Here is a 13246-nt window from a genome sequence, read left to right on the forward strand (position 1 = left end):
GGATTTGTTAGTTAATATTAAATCTCAAAATATTATACCATTTTTAAATAAATATATATTATATATATATGTCTATAATTTATATTATAATCGAATAAAAATATATTTTTCATCCATAAATTATTTTTAAAGTTAATTTGAAAGTAAACAAACATTACATTGTTAAAGAATTAATAAATTAAATAGTACTTTGAACTATTTTTTATCCATTTTTACCATTCAAATAAATGTTTGAACCGTTCGATCCGCTTGATTCACTCTTGCACCGCATCGATCCGATTCACTTTGTTCCCTCGATCCGCTCGATACGCTAGATCCGCAACGCCTGATACGATTTCTCCATTCGGGAGCTTAATTGAAGAACCTACAGATTTTCTGATACAACTTCGGCCTTATGTTGTTTCAAAAAAAAAAGGCCTTGTGTTGTTGACTTGTTGTCTAATCAATGATTAGAGGCACGATATTGCGGCTGAGAAACACGTGAACCCCACTCAAGCAACTCTTTGCTCGTATCATCCTTGTCAAAAATCACTTCATGAAACATAAACAATCCTTCTTAATTAGATTCACTTGCTATCTTTATTGCCTCTACTAGCTCTCTACGCATCTCACTTTACCAGTCCAACATTTACCTTCACCGTTATGTATCGCATCGACAAAACCAGTATAGTTCCAGTTTTTAATCACGTTATAGAGGTCCACATGGATCTCAACTCAATGGTGTAGCCACCGTTTGTAACAAGGAAGGACAACTATTTGAAATTTGAACTATATGTGGCGCCATTTACATAGATACTGCTGCATCAGGACTCCCAAGTGAGAAGGAATCACCTTGAGTCAGAAGTATATAGTTTTGTATACATATGATATATTATAATCTGCAATATTTTATTTTCACAAAACAAAACTAATTGTAATTATTTAGAAAAAGTAATTATATGGCTGAAAAATATAGTTTTTCAATAGGGAAATAAAAAAGGAGAAAGGGAATTTTTTTTTAAGAATGGTAGGGGCATATATTAAGTTAAATTCCATCTTTGTGGATTCCTTAAGACTTCTCCGTCGCTAGACTAGCCGAGGTATCTCTCCTCTCTCTCCTCAGGTAATATCTGTTTCTTGCTTCATCCTGTTTGTTTAACCAATTCCTTCCTCATCAATATATCGTTTTGATTTCGTTTTACAGTTTTCTGTTTTATCTATAATGACAACGACAATTTTGTATCTTTGTCAGACCGATCGAGACCTAAGTCCGATGTATTCCTCTTTTGTTGCGTATTGATTTGGACTTGATCGAATCCAACGGAATAAATAACAGGGAAAAATAAACTCTCTGTTGCAATATTATTTCAGGCAGAAATTAATAGAATGGAGATGGAGTTTGGGACAACTCATGAGGTTTTGCCCGTAGGGAAGCATCAAGCTACTATAGTCTGGCTACATGGCATTGGCGACAATGGCTCCAGGTATGTCTGACGTTGGGTTTTCATTTTTTGGAAAATCAGATATCCTCATAGTTTAATGTCTTTCAGTTACGAGTGTTACTTATGTCGTTGTTACCTTAGTTTTCTTCTTAGAGTTTGGTGTTTTTATGCAATCAGCTGAGAGAAATAACTGAACTGACGCTTAGTGTTCATGATCTTATGTCTCTTTTGTTTTTGTCCTGACTTGCAGGTGGTCCGAGGTTTTGGAGACCCTTCCCGTTTCAAATGTGAGTTTACAAGCTTTAAACGATCTCCAGCAGTTGCCTTAGTTTTGTTGTTAAGCGGCGTGATCAGTTACTTTACCTTTTTTGTCAGTATTATTAACCCATCTTTGTGTCTGTGATGTTAGATCAAATGGATATTCCCGACTGCTCCTTGTCAACCATTAAGTTGTTTGATGGTTTTCCCCACACAGCTTGTAAGCTATTTCCTACGTACATAGCGTTCGTCTTTTAAGCTGGTCAGTGGAAACTATTACTAATCGAAATAGAAATTGAGGTAAAATTATATTCATGCTCTTGCAAATGAATTTGCCGACCAAACCCACCCAATTTTGGTTTGAAATTCGCAATTGATGAACAAAAAACTAGTGTATAAGCCTCTAAGCAAAAGGAGTCAACCAAGTATTAGCTAACACATCTTTGGTTTGGCTCCACATCATTTGACCAAAGAATCCTTGTAATTGTAATTTCTTAATAATAGGTCTATCTATGCAAAAAGTTAATCATCAGACTCGTGCACGTATTATCAACTCTGACCAGTGAGTACTTTCTTTTTTTTGAGAAAAAAAAAAATTTGATGAGTTGCTACTGTGATTTATGCAGGGTTTGATGTTATGGACCTCACTGAAGATGGACCTGATGATGTCGAAGGACTGGATTTTACTGCTGCACATGTTGCAAATCTGTTGTCAAATGAGCCTGCTGATAGTAAGTTTCCTTCCAAAAAACTGCCTCTTCATTCCCCTTGTGGTCACTGAAATAACTTCTTTTTTTTTTTGAAACACTAAAAAAAAAAAGATAAAGTTATCTTTTTGTAATTTTATATAATGTGGTGCGGAAGGCAGGTTAGTCAACCATTCAAGTTCGCTCTAATGAGTCTGTTCCGGTTTCATAATTCTAAAACAAAACTGTGTTATCTTTTCATTGCTCAAAGTTAAATTAGGTGTTGGGGGGTTCGGCATGGGGGCAGGGGCGTCTCTATATATTGCGACTTGTTTTTGCTCTTGGTAAATATGGAGATTGCAATCATTTCCCTATCAATTTAAGCGCAGTCATTAGCATAAGCAGGTGGCTTCCTTGTGCAAAGTAAGTCTCCTCTTTGTGCCAACTTCAAACCTATTTTCTAGTTTAAGAACTTTTATTGGATGTTCTTTCTTTTCTCGAAGGACACTGGTTGGCAAACTAGAAGAGCAACAGATCAAGAACCAAGCTGCATTGTTACCCATTTTAGTTTGTCATGGAATAGGTAACTAAGCAAGTTATAACACCCTTAAAATTTTGAAATGTTTTCATCACTCAATATGCTGCTTAAGATGCCAAACAAAACAAGTAATCTTGCTGTAAATGCAATGCATTCTCTAAGGACCGATTCAAGTAATAGAAGTGTTTACATTTTAAATTTTTTTATTCTCCTATTCTTGTACTGATTCATATGTACCTTTGGTTTCTAGATGATGATGTTGTGCCGTTCAAGTTGGGGGAGAAGTCTTCGCAGGCCCTGTTATCACATGGATTTAAGAAGACAACCTTCAAACCTTACAGTCGAATTGGTCACTGCATAATCCCAGACACTGATGATTTGTGCGCGTGGTTGACATCCACCCTCGGCCTCGAAGGTGTTTTATAAGGCTTTTCAGTGATTTGTCACTTTCTGATGGAAAAAAACCCCTAAACTTGTGACTCGTGACTCATTGATATGGCTTTGTTCGATCTGTTCATGTGCGTCTTCCAAGATATTCACCACAGCCTGAGGAACAAACATAGTAACAAATGATTGTTTCAATCACATTGCAACAAACTAGTGGAATGAACGCAACCGTTGGGTCTGACGACGTAGCCGCTCTCCGGTTTACACGTGTCAAGTGATCAAACTATTGTGTCCATTGAAATCGTGTCGGTCCCTATTATTAGAGGATGTTTTGAAGTTTCTTGATTCACAAGAAACTGATAATCGAAAGGGTATATATATGGTCTAGTGATCTCCGTTCCCGCTTCCGTTGCCTTGTGCTAAAAGTTTCTATAGAGTTTTGTTGACTTGCGAAATATAGAACATATATTCATTAGGAAAAAATATTTCTATTTATCCCAAGTCTGAAAGTGGAAAACAAAATGTAGGTCTTTGTTTGTGTGAACCAAACATCAGACTTGTGTAGCAAACTTTGCCTCGTCGAGGCTTGTACGCTATTAGAACCATATCATGAGAAGACTATGATATATTTAGCTCCAGTTTGAATGGTAAGGACTCTTGAAGTAGCATACCTCTCTATGTTGTAGAAGTCAAAGCGTCCATTGCACAAGCCACTAAGAACACGCCAGATGACAGGAGTGTCTTTCTTTGTTGACAAAAGCATAACCTTAGGAGTCTTTTGTGTAGTAACGACAGAGACGTCGAAGGTGTTCAGATTGATCCTTTTTGAGAATCGGTAGATGTTCCTGGCAGAATATTTTCACCTTCTTTGCAACAAGCTCTTCAGTGCGTGTATTCTGCTAAGGTGGGCTTTGCCACTTCATGTGTATGAATAAACAAACAAAAAACCTTGGAACCCTGCGAGGAACTATGCCAAGTTTTTTGCAAAGAAAGGATTCTGTTTCACAATTTATACGTCCAACCTGTAAACAAAACCCAAAACATAAAAACATGAATATCAACTAGAGATATACAACAATGGGGACTTTAACACCTGAGATCCTCTCTACTTTATCACCTGAGCGTAGATCAAAGCACATTGATCGCTAAGAATAGAATCACTATTGTATATTCTGGATGCCTCTCAAAGAATGATTACAGAGCTATCTATATCCGGTATTATTCTAAGTCTTCTTCTCTCCTTTATTCTGCTTCTCTTGTAAATATACTTATCACATTCACTAAGCTTTAACAAGCAGATGTTATTACCTTTAACTCTCCTTGCAAAGACTGATCAACTTTCTCTACGACCGATTCATGGTACTGGGTTCCCCGTTGAAATAGAAGATATAATAAGACAGCATCTGTCGGAAGCAATTTGATTACGACTACTTTATGAAAGAGTAATAAAAATCAGAACGACGTCGTAAGGGGTTCAACTGTCTAACTATAAACCGTTAAATCTCAAATCTGTACTAAACCGAATCGTAAACCAAAGTCAGTGATTAACCAAAATGTATCAGCCTTACCGCTCGAAGATATATATCTAAACCGGTAGGGCACATTGATCGTTTAGTTTTAATTGAAGAAGATCGAGTTTGAGAACGAGGAGAGCGAATCGAAAAGACAGAAGAAGAGGAAGATTCAATGGGGGTCGATTATTACAAGGTTCTCCAAGTTGATCGAAGCGCAAAAGATGAAGATTTGAAGAAAGCTTATCGCAAACTCGCCATGAAGTGGCATCCCGACAAGAACCCTAACAACAAAAAAGAAGCAGAAGCCAAATTCAAACAGATCTCCGAAGCTTACGATGTAAAAATTCTCTTACAACAACTCGAGTTAATGATCATGTTTTGATTCGTTTTTCACTGAAAGTTCCAATCTTTTGTCTGAATTTGAAATTGAACAGCACTTTAGTTACCAAAGGACAAAACTTTATGGGGACAAAAGTGTTAATGATCATGTTTTGATTCGTTTTTCATTGAAAGTTCCAATCTTTTGTCGGAATTTGAATTTGAGCAAGCCCTTTAGTTACCAAATCACAACACTTTATGGGGGACACAAGTGTTAATGATCTTGTTCTGATTGGTTGCATTGATCCTAGGTACTGAGCGATCCTCAGAAGCGAGCAATCTACGATCAATACGGTGAAGAAGGTCTGAAAAGCCAGGCTCCGCCTCCGCCTCCCGGTGGTTCAGAAACTTCGTTCAGGTTCAACGGTAGAAGCGCTGATGACATCTTCTCGGAGTTCTTCGGCTTCTCCAAACCCCCTGGTGGTGGGTTCAGGTTCTCTGAAGACGTTTTCTCGTCTTACAGGTCTTCTCCAGGGGAAACCTCTAATGCTGTTCCACCGAGGAAAGCTGCTCCGATAGAGAGACAGCTTCCTTGTAGTTTGGAGGATTTGTATAAAGGTATCACTAAGAAGATGAAGATCTCTAGGGACGTCCTCGATTCAAGCTGGTACTTCCTTCAACTTGTTATTGTTAACCCTCTGTGTTTCAACTACATTGCTATGCATTGAGCTTTAAGAGTTACCTTCTTGTTATAATGCAGGAGACAAACAACGGTGGAAGAGATCTTAACGATAGAGATCAAGCCGGGATGGAAGAAAGGGACGAAGATAACATTCCCCGAGAAAGGAAACGAGCAGAGAGGAATCATACCGTCAGATCTCGTATTCATAGTTGACGAGAAGCCACACGCTGTGTTCAAGAGAGACGGGAACGATCTCGTGATCACGCAGAAGATCCCTCTGGTTGAAGCACTCACGGGGTACACTGCTCAGGTCACGACTTTGGATGGGAGAACGCTAACGGTTCCTGTCAACAACGTGATCAGCCCTTCTTATGAAGAGGTTGTGAAAGGAGAAGGCATGCCTATCCCTAAAGACCCGTCGAAGAAGGGAAACTTGAGGATCAAGTTCAATATTAAGTTCCCGTCGAGGCTAACGACAGAGCAGAAGTCTGGAATCAAACGGATGTTTTCGTCTTGTTAGGGATGATTTAGTTTTAAAAACTCTGTTCTCTGTGCTCTTTCTGCTACGTTTGGTTTCAGGTGTGGTCGTGAAAGATCATTAACGATGTAGCTTTCACTTTGCAGTTAGGTTTTTTCTCAACACAGCTTTTGGTTTTGGGGTTTTTAGTTTTTTTTTTTTTTGTTTCTTGCTTAAGTTGTTATTAGATTGAATAAAAGAAGAGCTAAGTAAAGGTTCCTTACTTTTTAATTTGATTAGAGTTTTGTAAAATTCTTGTGTTCTCTAAATAAAAGCTCAACAAAAAGATTCCTAAAGAATCATTTTGACAAAAACATATCAACATAACCTTTGTCTGTTTGTTTAACCAACCTTTGCGTATAGCTATAAAATTATGTGTTCTTCTCTAAACAAAACTCAACAAAAAGATTCTAAAGAGTCATTTTGACAAAAGCATATTAACAATCTTTGTCTGTTTGTTCTACCAACCTGCATGAAGATAAGAAACATCACTGCCATTGTTCTTGTGAGACAGAGAACACAATCTCAGCTTATGTAGTGTGTCGACTCTACCTAAACCAGACTAGGTTAAAATCTACCCAGGACAGGAAGACAATGTGACAGAAGAATTGAAAAACCGAATAGGTTCAGTGGATACAATAAGCAGGTTCCATAGTTAAATGGAGAAGCTGAAATGTATAGAAAGTAAAGCACTGTTAATCATTTGTAATATGTACAAACACTCGGAACTTTCATCAATCTGCCCAGAAAGATTTATCAAAAAAATGGCAGTAGGCAGCTGCAACAAGAGCTGAAGACTTTACAGGTACACAGCGCAAGTAGAGAGTAGCACTGAAACTTGCAAGGGAAATTTTCATAGATGACGAACTGATGATGATGTTACAGGAGAAGAATATTCATAATCAAATTACAAAAAGGGCAACGAAAAAAAACTAAGCAGGATGGGGGTTTACATCTAAGGAACCGTAGATGGGGTGGTGGTACAGAGGTTTTGGTTGCTAAGCTGAAACCAAAAACTATTCACTAGATGGGGATGGGGTGGTACAGAGGTTTTTGGTTGCTAAGCTAAAAACCAAATCTATTCAGACGCATCAAACAAATGAACTCATGCCATTTCTCTTTCTATTGCTTGTTAATGATGCTCCAGATACAGTTGCATGTCTCATAAGCCGTCATCTTATTTGTCTCGAACTGGAACTTCTCAATTACCTTTTTCTCGCGATCTACCATATCTTTGGAACATTTAAAATCAAGGATTCACAACACTAAAGGGGAAAAAAAAGAATGAGACTTGTGATGTAAAAAGAGAGTCTAGAGAAAGTTAAAGAAAAGGATACATCCTGAGATCTTGGATGGATCCTCAACGGTTGGTATAACTTTTGTGACAGAAGCATACATAGAGAGCTTTTTCCTGCAGATGGAACATAACAGAGATTGAGAAACCAATATCTACCAGCATTCAGAAGAACACAATTTCAATTAATGGGTCGTACTCAGCTCTCAAGTCGTCACGCTCTTTTCTCTTAATAGATTGCCTCTGTTCATCAACAGATGTCAATTGTGCATTCAGGTCTTTGAGTTCATCAGCGACGACTGTGTTGACAAAAAACCCAAAAACAAAAGAATAAAGACTTGTTATGTCATGTGACTGAACCAAACAGAATATAATAGTTTCACCAAAATTTAAATTAATACTTATCTAAGCTCGTCTTTGAGCTTGCACTCTAGCTCCATCTCCTCGTCAAGTTCCTTCTGAAGACGCTCCAAGTCATCGTCTCCACCCGAAACATCTGAACAAGCTTCCTCTGTTTTCTTCTTGCATGCAGCGAGCTTCTTCTTACAATCTGCAAAATCGAACACTATCACTCAGTGATTCATATCTAATCTTGTTAAAGTTTATACCTTTCCAAGTTTCTCTAGAGAAACAGATCGAAAAAAAGAAAAAAAAAACTGACCTTGGATAGATCTCTGTGTCTGATTGAAATCCTCGTCGCAACGAAAACGGAGAGCTTTCAAGTCCTCGAAGCTTTGCGATACGACGTTGAACCCGTTCTTAGCGTTCAGTAAGCTGATCAAATCGTCTCCGTATGAGATTAGATCTTTGATATCGAAACTCTCCGAGTGATTCCCCATTTTTTTTTCGATACGGGCAGTAAAGCCCTAAGCTTTAAGATTCTCCGAGCCTCTAGACTCTCACCAGGAGAAGAATCAGAGATTCCTCAAGTACGTGACTGACCTTCGCTCTAGAAGAGAGGAGAAGGGAGAAGGGAGGAGGGAGAGATGAGAGGAAAGATCTGATTTTTGATTTTTGATTTTTGATTTTCGAATTTGGCTTTGGAAAAGAAACAGTTTAATTTGATTAGACTGTGCTACTGCTTTAAAGAATCTAGGTGGTTTTTCGCAATATTATGGGTATATTGTATGAAAATTAAATATTTATAATTTTGTGATTTTGAATAAATAACCAAAATTAGTAAATAAAATTTCAAATTATAAATATTTGAAAATCAAAAGTTTTGGTATATAATTTTAGAAGAATTTTAAAATATAGTGATAATTATATAAGTTTTAATTTAATTTTTTAAAAGGCTTTTTATAACATAATTTGTGATTAACTAAAATCCAAGGATTAATTAACAAAAAAAATACAATTTCTATTTTACACATGTCTATCATATTTTATTTTGATGTAAATTTGTTACAACGTTTTTATAATTTTGGCAAATCACAAATAATTTTTCACGTTTAGTGTTTAGTATAAACTTCACAATTGGTTAACAAAACAATCCATTTTTAATTTTTCTTTAATCATCACATATATCAGATATTGATTCATTTGACCAATATTTTTATTAACTCTAGTCTTTGTATCAATATCTATAATGAAATTTATTATATTTAATTAGTTTCCATAAACAAGTTATGTTAGTTCATATATATTTAGATTTTTAATTATTTGTTTGGTAATATATATTAGATTAGATAATTCTAAAATTAGTTTCTTTTACAATAATTTAATTAAATAAATGAAAACTAAAATACCAATAACTAATCAAATTAAGAGAATTAATTCAAAATTCCACCTATGAATGACACATTTGCAAAATACACCTAAATGTCTTTTCAATTAATGTATATAGGACGATGTTTTAAATATACAAATATTTTTATCATTTCTGAAAGTGATAAATCAACTAAATCATCAACATTTGTCATTGAAAAATGATTGAAACTTTAAAATTTGTATACTTTGACTGTTTTGCATTCATTGGACATCTTTTTAGAAAGACATATATAGTGAGTGAATATAAGAAATATTATTAGATTTAAGTTATTAGTTTTATGCAACATAAGATTTATAGTATTCATTATTAATAAAATAATTACTAAAAAGTTAAAAATTATTTTATAAATTATTTCTATAATATCATATGTATTTATATTATATTCTGAATATCTATAATATAATCTATTATACTTAATTGTTTCCATAAACAAATTTTCTTAGTTCATCTAAGAATCTATTATACTTAATTGTTTCGCCATAAACAAAATTTCTTAGTTCATCTATATTTAAAATATTAATTGTTTGTTTGGTAATATATATTAGATTGGATAATTCAAATAGCTTTCTTAAAAAAGTAATTAAGTAAATGAAATTAAAAATACAATAACTAATCATATTAAGAGAATTAATTTTAAACTTCAAACCTACGAATGACAAATAAACAAATTCAATTAAATGGGCCAACCTAGTTTATGAGGATGGTCATGCTCAATTATTCGTAATGGGCCAACCTCGTTTATGATCAATGCACTCATGTTTAGAGATGTATTTAAATGAAATTCATTGTTTTTTGAACATTGATTTCAAATTCTTTTAAATTTTCTTTTAAGATCTAGTGTTAAATTTTGACATTTGATAAATTACTTCAGAATCTACTATTATTAAGAAAAAAATGAATTTTAAGATTAGTGTTTGTTAGAGTTTATTAGTTAAAAATGAAATTTCATTTTTCAATAGTTAACGATGATTAACTAAAATCATCAAGAAGGTGTTATTGGTTATATAATTTGAAATTAAGTTCTATCATATTTAAAATCTATCAGATTATATTTTTTTTCTTCTATTCAAATTGTTCATAATTCATTTGAATATAATTTCATAAATCTGCATTATTGTATTTACAAGATAGTATCATTTACTTTCTTTAATGAGAATTAAATTCAATAAGAAATGATTAGCAAATCCACCGGTTTGTTTTTTCAAAATTTTGTAGTGTTTTTATGCTCACTATAATAGTGCACAAATTAAGCATGTTGGAGAAAAATTATTTGTAAGTGTTTCCAAAATTGATGTCTAGATCACGAAGGTTAATAACTAACAAGATCCAATAAATCTCACCAAAAACACTAGGGATTTTACTTATTATTAACATCATATGAGTAAGTCTGAAAAATAAAGAAACTACTAGATCCCTTACTGCATACCTTCGGGGGCTGGAGGAGCTGGAATGGGATTCTTCACTGATGTCACGATCACGAAGGTATAACTAACAAGATTGTTAAATACCAAATATATAGTTAAGATCTGATTAGTGTTCAATTTAAAATTTTGGTTAAAAATTATTTGATTAAAAAGACATATGTTGTGACAATGATTTTTTTGTTGGGTAAAGAAATGATGGTTATAGACTTTTACTTATTGTGATGACATTGATTTATCAAAAAATGGTGATGTTGATTTCATTATTAACAAAAATGATTACAAAATCTTGCAATAAAATGTTAGGTTTATGTTGATAGATTTTTACACACAAACCTGGATTGAATCCATTCAAACAAATTTCAAATTAAATGAATTATAATAATTTTAGCAAACATGAATAACACAAGATTTCAATTGTTGTATTCAAATTTTAATAGAACAACAATGGATTTCTTTTTTAATGAAAGGATCGTAAATATAAAATCAATAATAATAGATTTCAAAATAAAAAAATAGAATCATTTTAAATATAATAACCAATAACACTTAATTTTAATATAAAATTTATAATAAATCATTCAATAACTATAGATTATAAAATTTATAGAATTGATTTTAAATCCACGGTTGAATAAACATCACGATTCACCTTGCAAACTTTAACAAAAATCAAATGACTTCCAATGATAATTTGAATAGACTCTCTAGTCTCCTTTGACTTCAATATAAGTCAGAAGTGGCCGCGTAATACTTTTGTCTTAATAGTTTCGTTTTGTCCACATTAATAACTCAACTGATTGGAAGGTCATTCATCTCCTCCACACAAATGGTTCGAAATAACAGACCACACAAATGGTCCAAAAGACCTTGACTTTGAACATTTCTACCATTCCGGCATCTAGAGCATAAGTCCATGTTCTTGAAATTTGCCTAAACCTTAAAAGATCTCTTACTTCATAACCATCACCAGAGCTCAAGATACTCTCGATGGGCACAGCAAGAAGATCCATACGAACACTCGTGTTCTTGCTCTATCTATCATCAAACGTTCTTGCCGACGCCGCCTCCACAACAGAGTTCACTTTCCTCGGTTTCAGAGGAAACCAAACCGAAATTCAAACAGAAAAAGCTGCGACGATCCAACAAACCGACGGTCTACTCAGACTAACAAACCGGGACCACAACGTGACCGGAACAGCGTTTTACCGCGAACCGATCAGATTCAGTGACCGTTCAGACAGCAAAGTCTTATGTTCCTTCAGCACATCTTTCGTCTTCGTCATAATCCCATCTAGTCCCGGAAACGGCGGTTTCGGCTTCACGTTCACGCTCTCGCCGACACCGAACCGCCCCGGAGCTGAGTCCGCACAGTATCTAGGCCTCTTGAACAGATCCAGCAACGGAGATCCGTCGAACCACGTCTTCGCCGTGGAGTTCGACACGGTGCAGGGGTTCAAAGACGGGGACGACAGGAGAGGAAACCACGTCGGCCTCGATTTCAACAACCTCTCCTCTGCTGTACAGGAGCCGGTCGTTTACCACGACACGGATGATCGAAAAGAGGATTTCCAGCTGGAGAGCGGCGAACCGATCCAAGCTCATCTGGACTACGACGGAGGGAGCGACGAGTTGAACGTCACGGTCTATCCGACCAGGTTAGGGTTCAAACCCGCGACACCTATGATCTCCCGGCAAGTTTTGAACTTGTCGGAGATCGTGAAGGAGGAGATGTACGTAGGGTTCACTTCCGCGACTGGTAAGGGTCAGTCCAGCGCACACTACGTGATGGGATGGAGCTTCGCCAGCTCGTGTGGAGCCGATCCGGTTATTTCGAACTGGCTCAATGTCTCTCTGCTTCCTCGTCCGCCTCGGAACGTTAGCGGCAAGAAAGGTTACGACTCTCGAGTCATCGCTTTGATTGCGTCTTTATCGATCGTCACGTTGTTCCTCCTCGCGTTGCTGTTTGTGTTCGTCATGTACAAGAGGCGGATAGAGGAAGGAGAGGCTTTGGAGGATTGGGAGATAGATTATCCTCATAGGTTTAGTTACAAAGATCTTTACTTAGCTACTCAGAGATTCAAAGAGAGCGAGATCATCGGCTCTGGAGGGTTTGGGACCGTCTACAGAGGAAATCTACCGTCTTCAGGTCCTGTCGCGGTTAAGAGGATAACTCAAAACAGTCAGCAAGGTGTTAGAGAGTTTATCGCGGAGATCGAGAGCTTAGGTAGGTTAAGCCACAAGAACCTAGTGAACCTTCAAGGATGGTGCAAACACAAGAACGACCTCTTGTTGGGTTTACGATTATATCCCCAACGGTAGCTTAGACTCGCTTCTGTATGCAAAACCGAGGCGAAACGGTATTGTTTTGACTTGGGAGGAAACGTTTTCGAGAATCATTAAAGGGAGGGTCGCCTCGGGGCTGTTGTATCTCCACGA

At 36.0% G+C, this 13246-nt stretch overlaps 2 protein-coding genes and 2 pseudogenes across 2 annotated transcripts; 3 read left to right on the forward strand and 1 right to left on the reverse strand.

The window, feature by feature from the left end:
- The first annotated feature begins 1321 nt into the window (after positions 1–1321).
- LOC108836306 (uncharacterized) lies at positions 1322–3697 on the forward strand (annotated as a pseudogene).
- A 1215-nt stretch (positions 3698–4912) lies between these two features.
- On the forward strand, positions 4913–6557 carry LOC108806853 (uncharacterized). Its single transcript, XM_018579056.2, has 3 exons — positions 4913–5141; positions 5434–5789; positions 5883–6557. The coding sequence occupies exons 1-3, from the start codon at positions 4977–4979 to the stop codon at positions 6322–6324; spliced, it is 963 nt and encodes a 320-aa protein (XP_018434558.1). The 5' UTR covers positions 4913–4976; the 3' UTR covers positions 6325–6557.
- Positions 6558–7153: 596 nt separating this feature from the next.
- LOC108807209 (kinetochore protein SPC24 homolog) lies at positions 7154–8638 on the reverse strand. The gene is made up of 5 exons (XM_056988288.1): positions 8277–8638; positions 8020–8165; positions 7815–7915; positions 7659–7732; positions 7154–7553 (listed from the first exon to the last, which is right to left on the reverse strand). The coding sequence occupies exons 1-5, from the start codon at positions 8452–8454 to the stop codon at positions 7444–7446; spliced, it is 609 nt and encodes a 202-aa protein (XP_056844268.1). The 5' UTR covers positions 8455–8638; the 3' UTR covers positions 7154–7443.
- Positions 8639–11601: 2963 nt separating this feature from the next.
- Positions 11602–13241, forward strand: LOC130496827 (probable L-type lectin-domain containing receptor kinase VI.1; annotated as a pseudogene).
- The last annotated feature ends 5 nt before the right edge of the window (positions 13242–13246 follow it).

The sequence above is a fragment of the Raphanus sativus genome, chromosome 6 (genome assembly GCF_000801105.2).
Source record: "Raphanus sativus cultivar WK10039 chromosome 6, ASM80110v3, whole genome shotgun sequence".
Classification (NCBI taxonomy): Eukaryota; Viridiplantae; Streptophyta; class Magnoliopsida; order Brassicales; family Brassicaceae; genus Raphanus; species Raphanus sativus.

Bases quoted from the DNA above. Each gene is read 5' to 3' on its own strand.
- LOC108806853 (XM_018579056.2), top strand. From the start codon at position 4,977: ATGGGGGTCGATTATTACAAGGTTCTCCAAGTTGATCGAAGCGCAAAA. The intron at 5,142-5,433 runs GTAAAAATTCTC...CATTGATCCTAG, and splicing joins AGATCTCCGAAGCTTACGAT to GTACTGAGCGATCCTCAGAA. The intron at 5,790-5,882 runs GTACTTCCTTCA...GTTATAATGCAG, and splicing joins GACGTCCTCGATTCAAGCTG to GAGACAAACAACGGTGGAAG.
- LOC108807209 (XM_056988288.1), bottom strand. From the start codon at position 8,454: ATGGGGAATCACTCGGAGAGTTTCGATATCAAAGATCTAATCTCATAC. The intron at 8,166-8,276 runs GTCAGTTTTTTT...TCGATTTTGCAG, and splicing joins GACACAGAGATCTATCCAAG to ATTGTAAGAAGAAGCTCGCT. The intron at 7,733-7,814 runs GTACGACCCATT...TTCCATCTGCAG, and splicing joins CGTGACGACTTGAGAGCTGA to GAAAAAGCTCTCTATGTATG.